Source organism: Chiloscyllium punctatum, chromosome 27 (assembly GCF_047496795.1).
Source record: "Chiloscyllium punctatum isolate Juve2018m chromosome 27, sChiPun1.3, whole genome shotgun sequence".
Lineage (NCBI taxonomy): Eukaryota > Metazoa > Chordata > Chondrichthyes > Orectolobiformes > Hemiscylliidae > Chiloscyllium > Chiloscyllium punctatum.
Window position 1 is genome coordinate 45,320,393 of NC_092765.1, and position 18,846 is coordinate 45,339,238.

The following is an 18,846-nucleotide window of genomic DNA, read 5'->3' on the forward strand; positions in this document are numbered from 1 at the left end:
CATGGGCCTGTACTGAGCTATGGCTGTCTTGGCTTCTCTCCTGACACCAAGTGACCTGTTCTCATTCCCTGATCTATCTCTGGTTGTTTTTCTCAACAGATTGAAGACCATGAAATGTTTATCTTCACCCAAAATCACTTTATTGTTCTGGAAGCTTGTTCTCACTGCCTTCAAGTCCCCCAGTGTTGGGTTTATACCCAACCCTGTTTTGCATGAGAAAGACCAGTACTAACTCAGGTTCACAGAAGGTATGCTTTTACGAACAGAGTGATGAAAGAGGTCAGCGGCTCAGCCTCATCCCCATTACCTTAATGTCCCTGTGCACAATCTGATTGTCGTGCAGGTACTTAAGGCCTTCCAGGATCTGTCGCGTGTAGAAAATGATGGTGGCTTCGTTGTCCTTGAGTGGACCCCACTTGGAGCACAGCAGTGCAGACAGGCTTCCTGGTTACAAAGTGACACACAATCCATCGTTTATGATCATCATGATTAACTTTCAAGACTGTGACAACAAGAACGGGAACAGAGAGTCTGCAGAATAAGGGAAGAATGGCATAGATCTGGCCAAAGATCTCTGGGAGAAAGCCATGTGTTTTAGATTAGACTCAATTCCCTACAGTGTGGAAACAGGCCCTTCGGCCTAACAAATCCACACCGATCTTCTGAACAGTAACACACCCAGACCCATTTCCCTCTGACTAATGCACCTGACACTATGGGCAATTTAGCATGGCCAATTCACCTGACCTGCACATCTTTTGACTGTGGGATGAAAGCAGAGCACCCGGAGGAAACCCACACAGACACAGGGAGAATGTGCAAACTCCACACAGACAGTCACCCGAGGCTGGAATCGAATCTGGGACCCTGGTACTGTGAAGCAGCAGTGCTAACTATTGAGCCACTTGTATAGGGTATGCATACATACGGAAAAATAGTCAGGTGTATATATACACACACACACACACACACAAACACAGAAAGAACATGCCACACACATACAGAAACTAGCTCACATGCAGATCCACACACACAGATCCACACACACATAGACACAGATAATCGCTCACAGGATACACAGCACATGCATGTGGCAGCGTAGGAGCATAGGAATTAGAAGCAAGAGTAGGCCAATCGGCCCTTCGAGCTCTGCCACTCAGTACGATCATGGTCAATAATTTTACTCAGCACCATGCTCCGCCTTTTTACCCCATACCCTTCATCCCTGAGAGCTGTATCTAACAACTTCCGGAAAACATTTAATGTCTGGCCTCAGCCACTTTCTGGAGCAGAGAATTTCACAAGTTCACCACTATCTGGGTGAAAAAAATTCTCCTTTTCTCAGGAGAAATACTCTCATGCCCAGAGTGGGCCAAGTGCTGGAAAATGGGCTCAGATTAGTTAGGTGTGGTTGTTTTTGACCAGCACAGGGGCAATGGATGGAAGGGATTTTTTTTTTCTCTGCGCTGTAAATCTAGCTGACTATGACTCATGCTTGCACACACAAGCTGTCTCTGTCACCCAGGGTATTCAGAGGTTTTAATGACGAACATGAGGATTAACGTGTTGGTGCAGTCCTAGGACTAAACACTCAAAGTGCCCTGATTGCTGAGGAAGGACAGGAATGATCACTCTCAATGTTTTTCAGTTGCAGTTATACGACCTCCTTTTCAAAACAGTATTACAACAGCTTAATCAGCTTCCTGTAAATCACCTGGAGGTCAATCTGCAAACCACGAAGGATGGGAAGGATAGTCATACTTCAAGACGCATTGGCGTTTCAAGATGAAAAATGTTAATGGTTGATTAATGTCACACGTGACCATCCTGGTAGTTGTGTGACACAATGTAAATGGAGCTGTTGACTAACTGGTCTCACAATTAGTTTATAAAGGACCCCGATATGACACCAGGAGAATCTAGTTCCTCCCAAGCTTGATAAATTTCCCACATGCTATGCTTCCATTTCCTCTTGTACATTATCCCAAGCTATTCATTTTGGAAAGAAGCATCTTACCTCCTGGGACCTCCTCCATGAAGATTTTGATGTATCCATCCTGACTAACTGATCCCAAATATTGGACAATATTCCGGTGTTTCAAGCGCTTATGGAGAGCAATTTCTTCATGAAGAGGCTGAGAGTACCTGTTGGGGGGGGGGGGGGGGGGGGGAGCAGGAGTGCAATTATTGGGAGGACAAGGTAAAAGTCGCATTTATTGTCCATTCCTAATCCCCCTAGAGCAGGCGATGGTGAGTTGTCTACAATCGGGTGGCTTGCACAGCCATTTCAGAGGAGTTAAGAGTCAACCACATTGGCTGATGGTTTGGAGTCACATGGATGCCAAACCAGGTCAGATTGGCAGATTTCCTTCCCTGGTGGATAAGGGCAAATCAGAGGGGTTTTACACCAATCTGGTATTCCTTTCATAATTATTTTGTTCCAGATTGTTGCGAAGACACCAGCCCACTTTTTTTTACTGTGGTCAAAAAAACCCATAGACCACATCAATGTGCAAATGGGGGCTGTGACAAATCACATGGATTTCTCAGTACCAGCCTCATACACATCACCACCCACCCATCGTTCCCCCTCTCCCACCCCCATACCACAGACATGAGCAACACTGATAGTCAAATATCATTAAAACTTCAGAAGGGATTGCAATTATTCTCTTTCAAGGCCCTAGATTTGAAATTCCTCAAAGTCACTTTATCACAGGCTGCCTCAATGTCCTGCTGACTCTTTGGTAGATTTCTCTGCCTCCCAATAGGATCTGTACTCCCCTGGGTAGTGGAAATTGCATCTAGTTACTGGTACAATGTCAAATTTCCACAGACAGCTGGTTTCACCAAGCTAATACCGCTCCTGGTTTTTCTAAGCTCTAATCTTGCTCAGCTGCACCAAGCAAATTCTTCTTGTGGGTTCCTTTCAATCCACTCTCTGCTGCGCTGAACTGATAGGGATTTACTGGCTTCTTCTGAGCACTCCCACCCCAATAGTTAACTATGTGTATCGCCTCCCAGGATGTTTCCTGAGTCCTAAACCATACTGAGTCAGCAGCCTTCAGATGGCCTTTCAGGCAGTACAGAAAACTGCAGCATGGAACTTCTTCCTTTGTTCCTCACACTGCAGTGATTGTAATGAAGTCAGCCAGGTGGACATCACAGAATATGAGTCCCCTGATTGGGGCTGTTAATCTGATCCAATCAGGGAGCCCTGGCTGACAGATATAGACAGGACTGTCAGAGGTTCTGCTCACTCTGAGAGCTAGCTCTAAGGGAGCTGGATCAGAGTCAAGGACTCTGTACTTGTAAGTAAAGGATATCTTGGTGATAAAATACCAGCCTGAGGGGAGTTACTTCACTAACTGTCGGTGAACAATAAATGCCCTTCAATGACCCTTGGATTATTGAAAACTTTGAAAAAAGCTCTGCTTCTATGGGTAGGCAAAATCGAATGCAACCAGTATCAAGATCACCAAATGTTACCATTTTCATGACTTGCTACTTTACAAAACACCACTCCTTAATATCTTTAATATCTGGAAATCTACCAATGCTGGTCTTGAATATATTTAATGACTGGGTCTCACCAATCCTTTATTTTCAATTGTCAAGGTTTGCTCAAAGGCACCTTTAACAAGAAGTTTGAGATGTATTTTTATATTAAAATGCGAGTGAAGTATGAGGTGTTGAAAGTGTTTGAGCATCCATGTCATAGTCAGTAGCTCCAATTATTACCTGTTGTCCCTTTCTGGAATCTCTTTGATGGCAATACGGACTTGATTGTTCATGTCCCGTCCAGCGTACACAATCCCATATGTTCCCTTCCCCAGAATCAGCCTTTCTCCGTTTTCAGTGTATTCATACTTGTACTGTACAGTCAGAAGAGGAAGAAAGATATGCCGTTACATAACAAGCAACTAAGGGACACAGCTGTAGAATAAGGGGACAGTTAGTTAAAACTGAGATACAAAGGGATTTCTTTGTCCAGAGGGTAGTGAATGTTTGGAATTTTATATCCCACAGAGGGCTAAAGGGATTGAATGGACATGGGAACAGGACGGTCGGCCATGTCTGTTTGAAGAGCCAAACGGCCTACTCCTGCTCCTTATCACAGAATCCCGACAGTGTGGGAACAGGCCATTTGGCCCAACAAGTCCACGTCAACCCTCCAAAGAGTAACCCACCCAGACCCATTCTCCTACCCTATTACTCTACATTTACCCCTGACTAATACACCTAACCTACACATCCCTGAACACTACGGGCAATTTAGCATGGCCAATTCACCTGACCTGCACGTCTTTGGATTGTGGGAGGAAACTGGAGCACCCGGATGAAATGCATGCAGACACGGGGAGAATGTGCAAACTCCACACATGGCTGGAATCGAATCCAGGTCCCTGGCACTGTGAGGCAGCGGTGCTAACCACTGAGTCCCTATGTTTCAATGCCATGGAGGCTAGATCGCTACCAGAGGAAGCTGATAGATTCTTGAAGTAGCAAGGAGTTAAGGTTTTGAGGAGCTAGCACAAAAACGGGTTGAGGCCTGGGCATACGTCCATAAGGAATAGGAACAGGCGAAGGCCGTTTGGCCCCTTGAACCTGCTCCACCATTCCTGAGGATCATGGCTGATCTGACATCCCTCATATCCACATGCCTGCCTTTTCCCAGTAGCGTTTCATTTCCTTAAGGAGAAAGCAGAAGCCTAGGGCTAATGGCACTGAATTAGTAAAACCATCGTCATGGCTTCAAATTCCACCAGGCTGTTTGTGGAATTTAAATTCAATCAATTAAGTAAAAATAAAACTGCAATGAAAGCGAATCTTCGTCTCAGACCATCACTGGAATTAAAATCCATCTGGTTCAGTAATGTCCTTCAGGGAGGAAAATCTGCATCTTTACCTGGGCTGGGCCTACTGCCCTCACAGGGCAACGAAGAACAGACAACAAATGCTGGTATCGCCAATTAACTCCTCACATCGTGCAAAAGCAGATTTACTGGTTTCAAAACAACCTTAAAAGCTGTCTCTTGGGCAAAGCTGTTGGTTGTCTGTCCTGACAACCTTTCATGTGACTCATTGTCAAATTTTGTTTGACAAGTTGAAGAGGCTTGGGTCGATTCATTATATCCAGGTGGCTATCAAAATGAACGCTGCTTGTTGTTGATGTGTTGCTCTCATATCAGACTGGCCAGACACTGGAATTGATCTGGCAGCAAGTTACTAAAGTCCTGACAACACAGCAGTGGAGTATGTGTTCACAATGTGTTAAAGTAATGAAGACCTTTACTTAGTCACTCAGTGTGTTACTCACCTCCAATAGCTCCTCTGTCACTCTCAGTGCATCATCAACTTGCAATTGGGATTCCTCAGTGAAAGAATTCAGCAGCTCACAGAACCTGACAAAGAGGAACCAGAAAGGTGTTAGCATTTGAGGAAGGTCACCACTACAAGTAGACAGGGCGGTGAAGGTGGTGTTTGGTATGCTTGCCTTTATTGGTTGGTGCATTGAGTACAGGAGTCAGAAGGTCATGTTGTGGCTGTACAGGACATTGGTTAGGCCACTTCTGGAATATTGCATTCAGTTCTGGTCTCCCTGCTCTAAGAAAGATGTTGTGAAACTTGAAAGGCTGCAGAAAAGATTTACAAGGATGATGCCGAGGTTGGAGGGTTTGAATTATCGAGAGAGGCTGAATAGAATTCATAGACTCCCTATAGTGTGGAAACAGGTCACTCCAACCAACAAATCCACAGTGACCCTCTGAAGAGTAACCCACCCAGATCCATTCTCCTACTATCCTATATTTACCTCTGCCTAATGCATATAACCAACACAACCCTCAATATTACAGGCAATGGATGGAAGTTTGCTGGCTGAGCTGGAAGGTTTGTCTTCAGGCATTTCATCATCATGCTAGGGAACACCATCAGTGAGCCTCCAGCGAAGTACTGGTGGTACGGCCCACTTTTTATTTATGTGCTTAGGTTTCCTTGGGTTGGTGATGTCATTTCCGTTCTTTTCCTCAGGGGGTGGTAAATGGGATCCAAGTCAATGTGGTTGTTGAGAGAGTTCCGGTTGGAAGGCGATGCCTCTAGGAATTCTCATGCATGATTCTGTTTGGCTTGTCCTTGGATGGATGTGTGGTCCCAACTGAATTGGTGTCCTTCCTCATCTGTATGTAAAGATACTAGTGAGAGTGGGTCATATCATTTTCTGGCCAGTTGATGTTCATGTATCCTGATGGTTAGTTTTCTGCCTGTTTGTCCAATATTGTGTTTGTTACAGTTCTTGCATGGTATTTTGTAAATGACATTAGTTTTGCTTATTGTCTGTATAGGATCTTTCAAGTTCATTAGCTGCTGTTTTAGTGTGTTGGTGGGTTTGTAGGTTACCCATGATGCCAAGAGGTCTGAGCAGTCTGGCAGCCATTTCCGAGATGTCTTTTATGTAGAGGAGAGTGGCTAGGGTTTTTGGATATGTTTTGCCTGCTTGTTTGGGTTTGTTGTTAAGAAATTGGCGGACTGTGTTCATTGGTACCTGTTCTTTTTGAATACACTGTATAGGTAATTTTCCTCTGCTCTTCGTAGTTCTTCTGCTGCAGTGTGTGGTGGCTCATTGAAATAATGTTCTAATGCAACTTTGTTTGTGGGTGTTGGGTGATTGCTTCTGTAGTTCAATATTTAGTCTGTATGTGTTGTTTTCCTGTAGACGCTGGTTTGAAGTTCCCCATTGGCTATTCACTCTATTGCAACATCTAGGAATGGCAATTTGTTGTTATTTTCCTCCTCTTTAGTGAATTTTATGCCAGTAAGGGTATTATTGATGCTCTTGAAGGTTTCTACTAATTTGTTTCGTTTAGTGATGACAAAGGTGTCATCAAAGTAGCGGACCCAAAGTTTGGGTTGGATGGTTGGCAGAGCTGTTTGTTCAAGTCCCTGCATTACTGCCTCTGGTAAGAACCTTGATATCAGAGATCCTATGGATGTTCTGTTGGTTTGTCTGTAGGTTTTGTTTTTGAAGGTGAAGTGGGTGGTAAGGCATAGGTCCACTAGCTTGACGATACTGTCCTTGCTAATGAAATTGGTGGTGTTTTGATGTATGTGTCTTTGGTTCTTCTAATAGTATAGTCAGTGTTTTCTTGGCCAGGTTGATGTTGATGGATGTGAACAGGGTTGTTACATCAAAGGAGACCATTATTTCATCCTCTTCTATCTTGGTGTCTTTGATGGTGTTCAGGAATTCTTGGATGGAGTGGATGGTGTGGCATAAGTCTTCTACTAAGTGTTTTAATTTTTGACGTAGCTCCTTGGCCGTTCTGTAAGTTGGCATTCCAGGTAGCGAGACTGGGTCTTGAGGGGGGCTCCTGGTTTATGAATTATGGGCAATCAGTAGAAGCGTGGTATGTTGGATCTGTCTGGTTTCATTTTTTGGTTTCATTTTCACATCACTACAGGAAATGAAGTCACTAACCCAAGGAAATCTAAACACATAAATAAAAAGCGGGCCATACCACCAGTGCTTCACCCAGAAGTTCACTGATGATCTTACCTAGTATGGTGACGAAACGTCTGAAAACAAACCTTCTGGCTCAGTAAGCATAAGTGCATCTAGAACCCCAACCTGAGCTACAAATCTTCTCAAAACTCACTAACTATGGGCAATTTGGAATGGTCAATTTACCTAACTTGCACATCTTTGGATTATGGAACTGGAGCACCCGGAGGAAACCAACGTAGACATGGGGAGAATGTGTAAACTCTGTACCTGAGGCTGAAATCAATCCCAGGACCCTGGCACTGCGAGGCAGCAGCGCTAACCACTCAGCCACCATACTGCCCATGTCCTTTTAAAACAGAAGACAGGAGGAGGGCCATTCAGCCCTTTCCGCCTGCTCTGCCATTCATCATGATCATGGCTGATTGTCCAACTCAATAGCCTAACCCTGCTTTCTCCCCATAATGTTTGATCCCATTCGCCCCAAGTGCTACATCTAGTCGCCCCTTGTTTTGGCATCAACCACTTCACGTGGTATTGAATTCATAGAATCCCGAATAAGCTGGGGCTATTTTCTTTGGAGCATCAGAGGCTGAAAGATGACCTTATAGAAGTTAATAAAATCGCGAGAACCTTGGTGAGGGTGAATAGAGCTGTATAGCAGGACACAGATGCCAACCAGATATTCTAACTTAATCTAGTCCGATTTGCCAGCATTTGGCCCATTTCTCTCTAAATAGTTCACGCACCCATCTGGATACCTTTTAAATGTTATAATTGTACCAGCCTCCACCACTTCCTCTGGCAGCTCATCCCGTACACGCACCACCCTCTGAGTGAAAAGGTTGCCCCCTTAGGTTCCTTTTAAATCTTTCCTCTCTCACCCTAAACCTATGCCCTCTCAATCTGATTCCCCCACCCCAGAAAAAGACTAATCACGCTACCCATGTCCATCATAATTTTGTAAACCTCTATAAGGTCACCCCTCAGCCTCCAACACTCCAGGGAAAACAGCCCCAGCCTGTTCAGCCTCTCCCAGTAGCTCAAATCCTCCAACCCTGGCAACATCCTTGTGAATCTTTTCTGAACCCTTTCAAGATTCACAACATCTTTCCGAAAGCAAGGAGGGCAGAATTGCACACAGCATTACAAAAGTGGCCCAACCAATGTCCTGTACAGCGCAACATGACCTCTCAAATCCTGTACTCAATGCACTGACCAATAAAGGAAAGCATACCAAACGCCTTCTGCACGATCCTCTTTACCTGTGACTCTACTTTCAAGGAGCTAGGAACCTGCACTCAGGTCTCGTTGTTCAGCTACACTCCCTCGGGCCTTACCATGAAGTGTATAAGTCCTGTCCTGATTTGTTTTTCCAAAATGCAGCACCTCACATTTATCTAAATTAAACTCCATCTGCCTCTCCTCAGCCCATTGGCCCATCTGTTCAAGATCCTGTTTAAATCTGAGGTAACCTTCTTTGCTGTCCACTACACCTCTCATTTTGGTGTCATCTGCAAACTTACTAACTATACCTCCTACGTTCACATCCAAATAATTTATATAAATGATGAAAAGCAGTGGACCCAGCATCGATCTTTGTGGTACACTGGCCTCCAGTCTGAAAAACAACTCTCCACCACCATCCTCTGTCTTCTACCTTCGAGCCAGTTCTGTATCCTAATAGTGAGTTCTCCTTGTAGTGCATGTGGTCTAACCTTGCTAACCAGTCTACCATGAGGAACCTCATCAAACACCTTAGCTTAGTCCATATAGATCACATCCACTGCTCTGCCCTCATCAATCCTCTTCTTTAGTTCTTCAAAAAACTCAGTCAAGTTTGTGAGACATGATTTCCCCCGCACAAAGCCATGCTGACTATCCCTAATCAGTCCTTGCCTTTCCATGTACATCCTGTCCCTCAGGATTCCCTCCAACAACTTGCCCACCACCGATGTCAGGCTCATCGGTCTCTAGTTCCCTGGCTAGTCCTCACCAACTTTCTTAAGCAGTGGCACCACGTTTGCCAACCTCCAGTCTTCCGGCACCTCACCTGTGACTACTGATGATACAAATATCTCAGCAACAGGCCCAGCAATCACTTCTCTAGCTTCCCACAGAGTTCTGATTAGGTCCTGGGGATTTATCCACCTTTATACATTTCAAAGCATCCAGCACCTCCTCCTCTGTAATATGGATATTTTTTAAGATGTCATTACTTATTTTCCCAAGTTCTCTACATTATAAATCCTTCTCTACTGTAAACACTGATACAAAATACTCATTTAATATCTCCCACATCACTGCAGGTCCACATGTAAGTGGCTTCACTGATCTTTAGGGGGCCCTGTTCTGTCTCTAGTTACTCTTTTATCATTAATGTATTTGTAGAATCCTTTTGAACTCACCTTAACCCTATTTGCCAAGGTTCTGTCCCCTATTTGCCCTCCTTACTTATATTCTTATTGCCCTTATACTCTTCTAGGGATTAATTCGATCCTTGCTGTCTATACTTGAGCTATGCTTCCGTCTTATTCTTGAATAAAATCTCAATTTCTCTCATCATCCAGCATTCCCTACACCTACCAGCCTTGTTCTTCACCCTAACAGGACTATATTATCTCTGGACTCTCGTTACCTCATTTTTCAAGGCTTCCCACTTTCCAAATGGCCTTCAAACACATGCCCTCGATCGACGTTTGAAAGTTCTTGCCTTGATACCGTCAAAATTGACCTTCCTCCAATTTAGAGCCTTAACTTTTAAATCCGCTCCATCCTTTTCCATCACTACTTTAAAACTAAAAGAATTATGGTCACTGGCCCCAACGTGCTTCCCCACTGACACCTCAGTTATCTGCGCTGCCTTATTTCCCAAGAGTAGGTCAAGTTTGAGAGTAGTACAGTGGATACTTTCAGAAGCATGAGTGCACACAGCTGTCCATCAGAATAAGGATGCTGCTTGCTCTTGATAAGACCTGGCACATGGAATCCTCTAACATGGGGCCTGTTGGGTTGCATGTGGTCTAGCAGGGATCTTACCCACTCATACTGCCTCCCAGTGGAGCATCTGAAGGACTTACAGATCAGTTACCAATCTGTCTAGCTGCGTTACACCATCAAGTGCTGAGGTGGACTTGAACCCAGAATATCTGGCCCAGAGGCAGGGACGGTACCTACTGGACCACAAGACCTGCCCGAGAAATATAGACTCAAAGCAGGATACGGATGGAATAAGAGTAGAGGGCTGGTATATAAACACCAGCACAAATAGAATGAGCTGAATAGTCATGGGTGTTGATATTCTTCCAGATTCTTCTACCCACTCAGATATTATTAGACACCTCTGGAGCAGGTGAGACTTGAACCCTAGCCTCCTAGCCCAAATGTGGGGACACTACCTTTGTGACACACAAGCCCTTAGCTCTGCTCTCTTCTCCTTGTGAAAAAGTCTATGTATTGAGTTCTCTCGGGCATTTGAATATCGGTGGCAATGCCGAGGATGGACTACAGGGGGTGACAGGTTTCTGTGAATGAGCAGCGGACCATGTGGCTGCCAAATGTGTGGAAGCTTCAGGAACTATCAACAAAACAACAGATGCAGCAGCAGCAACAGGCAGCCGTTGTTATGGTAATTTCTTTAACTAATCAACAACAGCAGCTTGCTTCCTGGAAATGAAGTAAAGAAATTAACACTAATTTGCAAATTCTGTAATTCTATCTGCTGTGCCAGTGAAGAATTAATCTGGAAATCAGTGGTTCACTTTCATATTTCATTGTATTTTGAGAGAAAAGCTTCATCTGGGAGAAAACAACAGGAGAAAATCTGCTCGTGAGTTTTGAAAGAATACCTTCAAGGGATGCAGGAAACATTGGTAGGGCCAGTGTTTACTATCCATCACTAAGTATTCTTGAGAAGGTGGTGGTGAGCTGCCTTCCTGAACTGCTACAGTCCTTGATATGGAGGGATACCCACAGCGCTGTTAGGGAGGGAGATCCAGAATTGTGACTCAAAATAGGAAGCATAGTTCCAAATGGTTAGTGTCTAGGAGGGGAACTTACTGGACATGGCGTTCCCACATATCTGCTGCCCTCGTCCTTCCAGATGGAACCAGTTGTGTGTTTGGAAGGTGCTGTTTTCGGTGCCTTATATCTTCTGTGTATCTTGTTGTGGTAGACTAGTGCTGGGGAGTGAATGTTTGTGGATGTGGTGCCAAATCAGGCAGGCTGCTGCGTGTAAAACTTCTTGAGTGTTGTTGGAGCTGCACCCATCCAGGCAAGTGGGGAGTGTTCCAACTCATTCCTGACTTGGGTCTTGTGGATGGGGACAGCATTTAGGGAGTCAGGAGGTGAGTTGGTCATAGCAGTATTCCAAGTCTCTAATCTGCTCTTGTAGCCACAGTGTTTATATGACCTGTCCTGTTCAATTTTTGATCAGTGGTAACCCCCAGGATGTTGGTAGCGAAAGACTCAGTGATGGCAATACCATTGCATGTCGAGGGGCGGCTATTAGATTGTTGCTTGCTGCAGTTGGTCATCGTCTGGTATTTGTGCGGCATGAACGTTACCTGCCCTCGTGAAGAATACACTGAAGGGTCAATAAGTGTTGCTTGGCCAAAGGACGGGTTTTTAAGTCAACTCTTCAGGGTGAAGCAGGGTATGGAAGGGAAAAAAAGGGTTTAGCAATGGGAGTCAAGAGCAGAAGATCAAAATGGCTGAAGACACATCTGCCAGTGGTGCAGGAATAAGATGGTGAGATGGTCAGGGGTATTGTAGATGAGGGCACAGTCAGACAGCATCCAGGAGGATTGTGGATTCAGGAAATAAAGCCATGGAGGGATCTGAATAAAGGGATGAGCAATTTAAATTGAAGAAATTTGCAAGTCCTCAAGAACTAGGGCAATACATGAACGGTTTGGTATAGGTTTAGGAACAGGTAAGAGAATTTCAGATGCGTTGAAGTTTAGGGAGATGATTATGCAGTTTGGAAGGCAGGGAATTGGAATCATCAAGTTTGAAACTCATGGGTGAGTGAGTCAGCAGCTCAGAAACAACTCTGAGAATGTTCACTCAACTCATTCCTTACAGGGTGGATGCTGTTTATCCTAACGGGAGAGATTAGGATTCGGGAACGTAGTTTAAAAACATGAAATCTCCCATTTAAAAAGGTAATGAGGGGAATTGTTTCTTTTCCCACAGAAATCAGTGAGGCTATGTCATTGATATTGTTAGGGAAGAGGGAGATAGGTTTGGACTCCCCTATTCGTTGAGAATCTATCAGCTTAGCAGAGAAATGGCGTTCAAGCCACAAACACATAAGCCATGATCTTGTCAAATGATGGCGCAGGCTAGAGGCACTGTCAGGCCTACTCCTGTTCCTAATTCTTAGGTTCAAATAGGGTCAGGAAGTGGCAAAGAGGCATGAATTTATAGCAGTGGAAGTAGGTGCCCCTGGCACTTGATGGAATGAGGGTTCGAGCTCAGCTCAGGATTGATCAGAGGTCATGAGGCCTGTACAGTGGCCAGCAAAGGATAGTGTGGATAGGAACAGAGTTTGCAGCAGAGACTGAAGATAATTTCTTCAGTTTGCCCAGTGTCAGACTTGGGGGAGTTATATCTCATCTTGGACTAGGTGTCAGACCAGCAACCTGACAATATCATGGTAGTGGAGGCACTGAGAAGGATGGCAGAAAGGTAGAGCTGAGAGTTCCCAGCCTCCTTGTGAAATCTGACAGAACGCAAGTCGGTGATTTTTTTTTATCAGATTAGATTACAGTATGGAAACAGGCCCTTCGGCCCAACTAGTCCACACCGACCCGCCGAAGCGCAACCCACCCATACCCCTACATTTACCCCTTACCTAACACTACGGGCAATTTAGCATGGCCAATTCACCTGATCTGCACATCTTTGGACTGTGGGAGGAAACCGGAGCACCCGGAGGAAACCCACGAATTTCTCCAAAGGAGGAGCATACGCAGACAAGGAGGAACCAAGAATATATCTTTGGGTGACTCTGGAACAAAGTGGTCTGAGTCTAATTTTGAAGAAGCAACAAAGAGGATTGATGAGGGCAGAGTGGTAGATGTGATCTACATGGACTTCAGTAAAGCATTCGACAAGGTTCCCCATGGAAGACTGATTAGCAAGGTTAGATCTCAGAGAATACAGGGAGAACTAGCCATTTGGATACAGAACTGGCTTGAAGGTAGATGGCAGAGGGTAGTGGTGGGGGGGTTGCTTTTCAGACTGGAGGCCTGTGACCAGTGGAATGCCACAAGGATCGGTGCTGGGTCCATTGCTTTTCACCATTTACATAAATGATTTGGATGTGAATGTAGGAGGTATAGTTAGTAAGTTTGCAGATGACACCAAAATTGGAGGTGTAGTGGACAGCGAAGAGGGTTACCTCAGATTACAACAGGATCTGGACCAGATGGGCCAATGGGCTGAGAAGTGGCAGATGGAATTTAATTTAGATAAATGTGAGGTACTGTATTTTGGGAAAGCAAATCAGAGCAGGGCTTATACGCTTAATGGTAAGGTCCTAGGGAGTGTTGCTGAACAAAGAGACCTTGGAGTGCAGGTTCATAATTCCTTGAAAGTAGATTTGCAGATAGATAGGATAGTGAAGAAGGTGTTTGGTATGCTTTCCTTTATTGGTCAGGGCATTGAGTACAGGAGTTGTGAGGTCATGTTGCAGCTGTACAGGACATTGGTTAGGCCACTGTTGGAATACTGCGTGCAATTGTGGTCTCATTCCTATCAGAAAGATGTTGTGGAACTTGAAAGAAAAGATTTACAAGGATGTCGCCAAGATTTGAGCTATAAGGAGAGGCTGAATAGGCTGGTGCTGTTTTCCCTGGAGCGTCAGAGGCTGTGGGGTGACCTTATAGAGGTTTATAAAATCATGGGGTGCACGGATAGGGTAAATAGACAAGATCTTTTCCCAGGAGTGGGCGAGTCCAGACCTAGAGGGCATAGGTCTAGGGTGAGAGGGGAAAGATCTAAAAGTACATAAGGCCCTTCAACAAACAATTAATGGACACTTAAGGTCAACCGCCCACTGCTAGGTTAAAGCCAGCGGAGAGAGAGGCTTCTGTCTCTCTCTCTCTCTCTCTCTCAGAAGGTGGGTGTGTGTATGGAATGAGCTGCCAGAGGAAGTGGTGGAGGCTGGTACAATTACAGCATTTTGAAAGGTATGTGGGTGGGTATATGAATAAGAAGGGTTTAGATGGATACGGGCTGGGTGCTGGCAAATGGGACTAGACTAACTTGGGATATCTGGTCAGCAAGGATGAGTTGGACCGAAGGGTCTGTTTCCATGCTGTACATCTCTATGACGCCAATGGAATGGGGGAGCTGGCTTGATGGGATGAATGGCCTCATCCTATTCTAAAAGTAGAAATGGGCTGAATTTCACCAGGCACACTTGTGGGTAAGTGGCCAAGGGTATAAGTGGCTGCCCATCAGTCAATTAGCAGCACAGGGCTTCAGAAGTTCCACCTCATAGAGCTGCCAACCAATCAAGAGCCAGCATCTCTCAACATAGCAACAGCAGCAGCCACGGCTGATAACGAAACTGGGCAAAGAGACGGAAAGCTGTGATAAATTGGAACTGAGAATATTTGAAGGTTAGCAAGGCAGTGAGATCGGGATTTGAAACGAGTGTGAGGCAAGACCTGAGGCAACGGACCTGGTGTCCAGTTAAGGTGGGACTTTCCAGCTGCCCACTACCAGCTGGGACAAGGTACCTGCCTTACTGACTGCTTGGCATAGACCTCTCTCTCCGCTGGCTTTAACCTAGCAGTGGGCAGTTGTCCTTAAGTGTCCATTAATTGCTTGTTGAAGGGCCTCAATTGTTGCACTGGTGGGCAAGTCATGTGATGCTAGTTCCACTGCTGTTGAAGGGGTGGAGAGAGCAGGGATAGGTGGGTAAGCTACCTGTTGGATTTAAGAAGATCACTCCCAGCTTTCAAACCCACCAATCAGGACAGCGTGAAATTCCAGCCAATTAAAATTCTGTCCAGCTCTGTACGTCAAATTATCAACAAGAGAAAAAGAACCTTTCGAGAAAATACAAAGAAATTTGGAAAAATGATACCACAACTGGGAGGTTCTAATTGTCTGCAAACCTCTTTACTCTCTCGAGAGGAAAGCTGAGATGGCACCTGATAGAGGTCTTCCAAGATTTGTGTGAGGCTTTGAAAGTGTAAGTGTAAGTAAAGAAAATGTATCTATGAGGAAAATCAAAGTTTGGGACAACAAGCATAACAGACAATCGCTGATAACTCCCAGAGAGTGGGGAGAATGACGAACTTGCTATCACATTCAATTGAAAAGGCGAATAGCAAAAGGGAGGTTAGAAAGGTATATGAGCAAGAGAGGAGCAGAAGCTAGCCATTACAATTGGATAAAGAGGTGATCTCCACCATCCAAACAAAGATAGGGAACACAGACATGAGAATATCAGCAACAGCAAGTTACCTTCCAAGACACACCATCAGGATTTGAAACGATATGAACGATATCCTGGAACTGCCTCCCTAACAGCAACATGGGGTACCAACACCCTATAGATGCAGCAGTTCAAGAAGGCAGCTCACCATCAGCTTCCACAGGGCAACTAGAGATAGATGATAGATGCTGACCAAGCCAGAGATACGCACATTTCATGAAAGAATATAGGTAGTTAAATGTGGATGGAGCCAGCACAGGCTAGTTGGGTCAAATACTCCGAAGGAATATAAATAAGTGAGCCCTACCTCTTACAGTGCAGTTCCGTTGGAAAGTACAGCTGGAAGTCATCAAAGTTGTGCAGTACATAGAGGAAGCAGCATCGCTCGTTACACTTTGAGACACTGGAATAGAGGAGACAGCACAGTTCATACTTTACTCTGATGCCTCAACACATAACCTCAACCTGGGACGTTTCAGCAGTGGACACTGGGTAAAACATTAAAATCAAACAACAGACTGAGGATGCTGGAAATCTGGTACAGCAATTGCTGATGAAACTCAGCAGGTCAAGCAGCATCTGTGGGAAGGAGGTAGAGTTAATGTTTCAAGTCGGGTGATTCTACGTCAGAACTGTTATACTGAAAACAAAGTTGGGGGAAGAGCGTGTGCACGCTTGTGAATGCGTGAGAGTGTGTGCATGTGCATATGTGAGAGTGTGCATGTGAAGAGTGCAGGCATGTGTGCATGCATGTGCGCGCATGTGTGAGCACATGTGTGTGAGAGACTGTGTGCATGTAAGAGTGTGTGTGTGTAAGAGTGTGTGCATGTGAGAATGTATGTGTGTGTGAGTGTGTGTGAGAGTGTGTGAGTGAATGTGTGTGTATGAGAGTGTGAGAGAGTGATTGTGCGTGTGTGTATGTCAGAGTGTGTATGTGTGAGAGCATGTGTGTGTGACAGTGTGTGTGAGTGTGTGTGACAGTGTGTGTGTGTGAGACAGTGTGTGTGAGAGAGAGCATGTGTGTGTGAGAGAGCATGTTTGTATGTATGTGTGAGAGTGTGTGTGTGTGTGAGAGAGAGCGTGTGTGTGTGTCAGAGAGTGTTTGTGAGAGAGTGTGAGTGTGTGAGTGAAAGTGTGTGTGTGAGAATGTGTGTGAGATTGTGTGTGAGAGTGTGTGAGTGTATATGAGTGTTTGTGTGAGAGAAAGTGTGTGTGAATGTGTGTGAGAGTGTGTATGTGAGTGCGTGTGTGAGTGTGTGTGTGTATGTGAGAGTGTGTGCATGTGAGACTGTGTGTGTGAGTTTGTGTGAGAGCGTGTGTTTGAGTGTGCGTGTGAGAGTGCGTGTGGGAGAGTGTGTGTGTGAGAGTGTGTATGTGAAACAGTACGTGTGTAAGGTGAGTGGATAGCTGGACACAGAGCCCCAGAGAGAGAGAGAGAGAGAGAGAGAGAGAAAACAGGGTAGGTCAACGGAGAGATTATGGATAGTAGGCCAGGATAGTGAAAAGCTGACGAAGTGATAATAAGAGCTAAGAGTAGGAGAGAATGGATGAGCTGTACTGAATATAACCCATGTCCTAACAGGGGTGGGGATGGGTAAAAGAAACATGGAAGGAAGGAATCAGGCTCTAAAGCTATCGAACTTGATGGCTGCAGGGTCCACAAGCAGAAAATCAGATGTTGTTCTTCCCCTTTCATCTCTCTCTTTTTCTCTGGGCTCCATCTCCACCTATCACTCACCTCCACCAATGGCCCCCTCACAACCCTCCAGCTTCACCTTTGGTATAAATACCAACTTTTCTTAGCTGCTTACAGTTCTGAGAAAAAGTCACCAGACTCCAAACGTTGTCTCTGCTTTCTCTGCATAGGTGCTGCCAGACCTGCAGAGATTCTCCAGCAATTTCCAGGGTAAAACATGCCAGCCACTGGCAGTGTCTGGGTCCACAACTGAGTAATAGTTATCAAACACTGATGTCACCCACTGTTGCTGCTGGAACCGTCACTGCCCTCCCACACCCCCCAGCACTCACTACACACTAAACCTTTCTTGCTGCTGCTTTATGTGGTATCAATGAATTGACCCAGTCAATCCTACTGTGCAGCATCAAATGTTTGAGGTGGGAATCCAGCCATTAAAGTAAATGTCAAGCTTAAAGGGATTACCTTTTGCCTTGTATTTAGCTTATTCTTCAGTGTCTTACCTTCCCCCAAGCTTCCACTTTCTCATTCATGGTCAAAATACCTGTTTTATTCCTTTAAAACACTTGGATCATTTCCAGCATACATCCGGTTTGGTTGAGAACAGATTGTTCCTCCAACTCAGGTCTGGAATAAGAACTGCCAATGCTACAGGGAAGATTAACCATTAATCTCCTGGACACTGTTGGCAGCTACTGCCAGAGAAAGGTTTCAGGTGCAATTTTAAAAAAAAAGTGGTGTTTCCTTTTTATTTCCTTTGAACACTTTCACCAACCAATTCTCAACATATCACAAACACTAAAAAGGGTCATGATGAATGAAGGAGCAGCGCTCTGAGAGCTAATGCTTCCAATTACATCTGTTGGACTCTAACCTGGTGTTGTGTGATTTTGTAGCTGAAAAGGGTTGTTTGGACTGAGTGGGTGTGCTGGAGGTTGTGTACTGTGAACTTCAGGAATTCACTTGAGTAGAACTGGTGACCTGGAACACAGCCGACTGCAATGTCCGCAGCCAATGTTAGGTTTCCAGAATGTTCTCTTCATTAATTTACAAACGGCACTGATAGCTTTTCCAAGATTGTCACAGTGACTGGGCACGTACCTGACACCACGGATGGAGGCTGCACTGAATGTCCATGTGTGGATTCCATTCTGTTAATAAAAAACAGCGAGAGAAAGATGGGTCTCAAACCAG

The 18,846-nt window shown here is 45.0% G+C and overlaps 1 protein-coding gene across 4 annotated transcripts in view; it reads right to left on the reverse strand.

Annotated features, from left to right (window-relative positions):
* LOC140453677 (mitogen-activated protein kinase kinase kinase 5) overlaps positions 1-18,846 on the reverse strand; it is a 167,810-nt gene that overhangs the window by 42,168 nt on the left and 106,796 nt on the right. For all 4 annotated transcript variants that reach the window (XM_072548596.1, XM_072548594.1, XM_072548593.1 and 1 more), the window contains 6 exons: positions 18,754-18,803; positions 16,264-16,359; positions 5,321-5,405; positions 3,742-3,875; positions 2,018-2,145; positions 308-444 (listed from right to left, as the gene is read on the reverse strand). In XM_072548596.1, the coding sequence (XP_072404697.1) occupies positions 308-444; positions 2,018-2,145; positions 3,742-3,875; positions 5,321-5,405; positions 16,264-16,359; positions 18,754-18,803 (630 nt within the window). The remainder of the gene's footprint in view (positions 1-307; positions 445-2,017; positions 2,146-3,741; positions 3,876-5,320; positions 5,406-16,263; positions 16,360-18,753; positions 18,804-18,846) is intronic.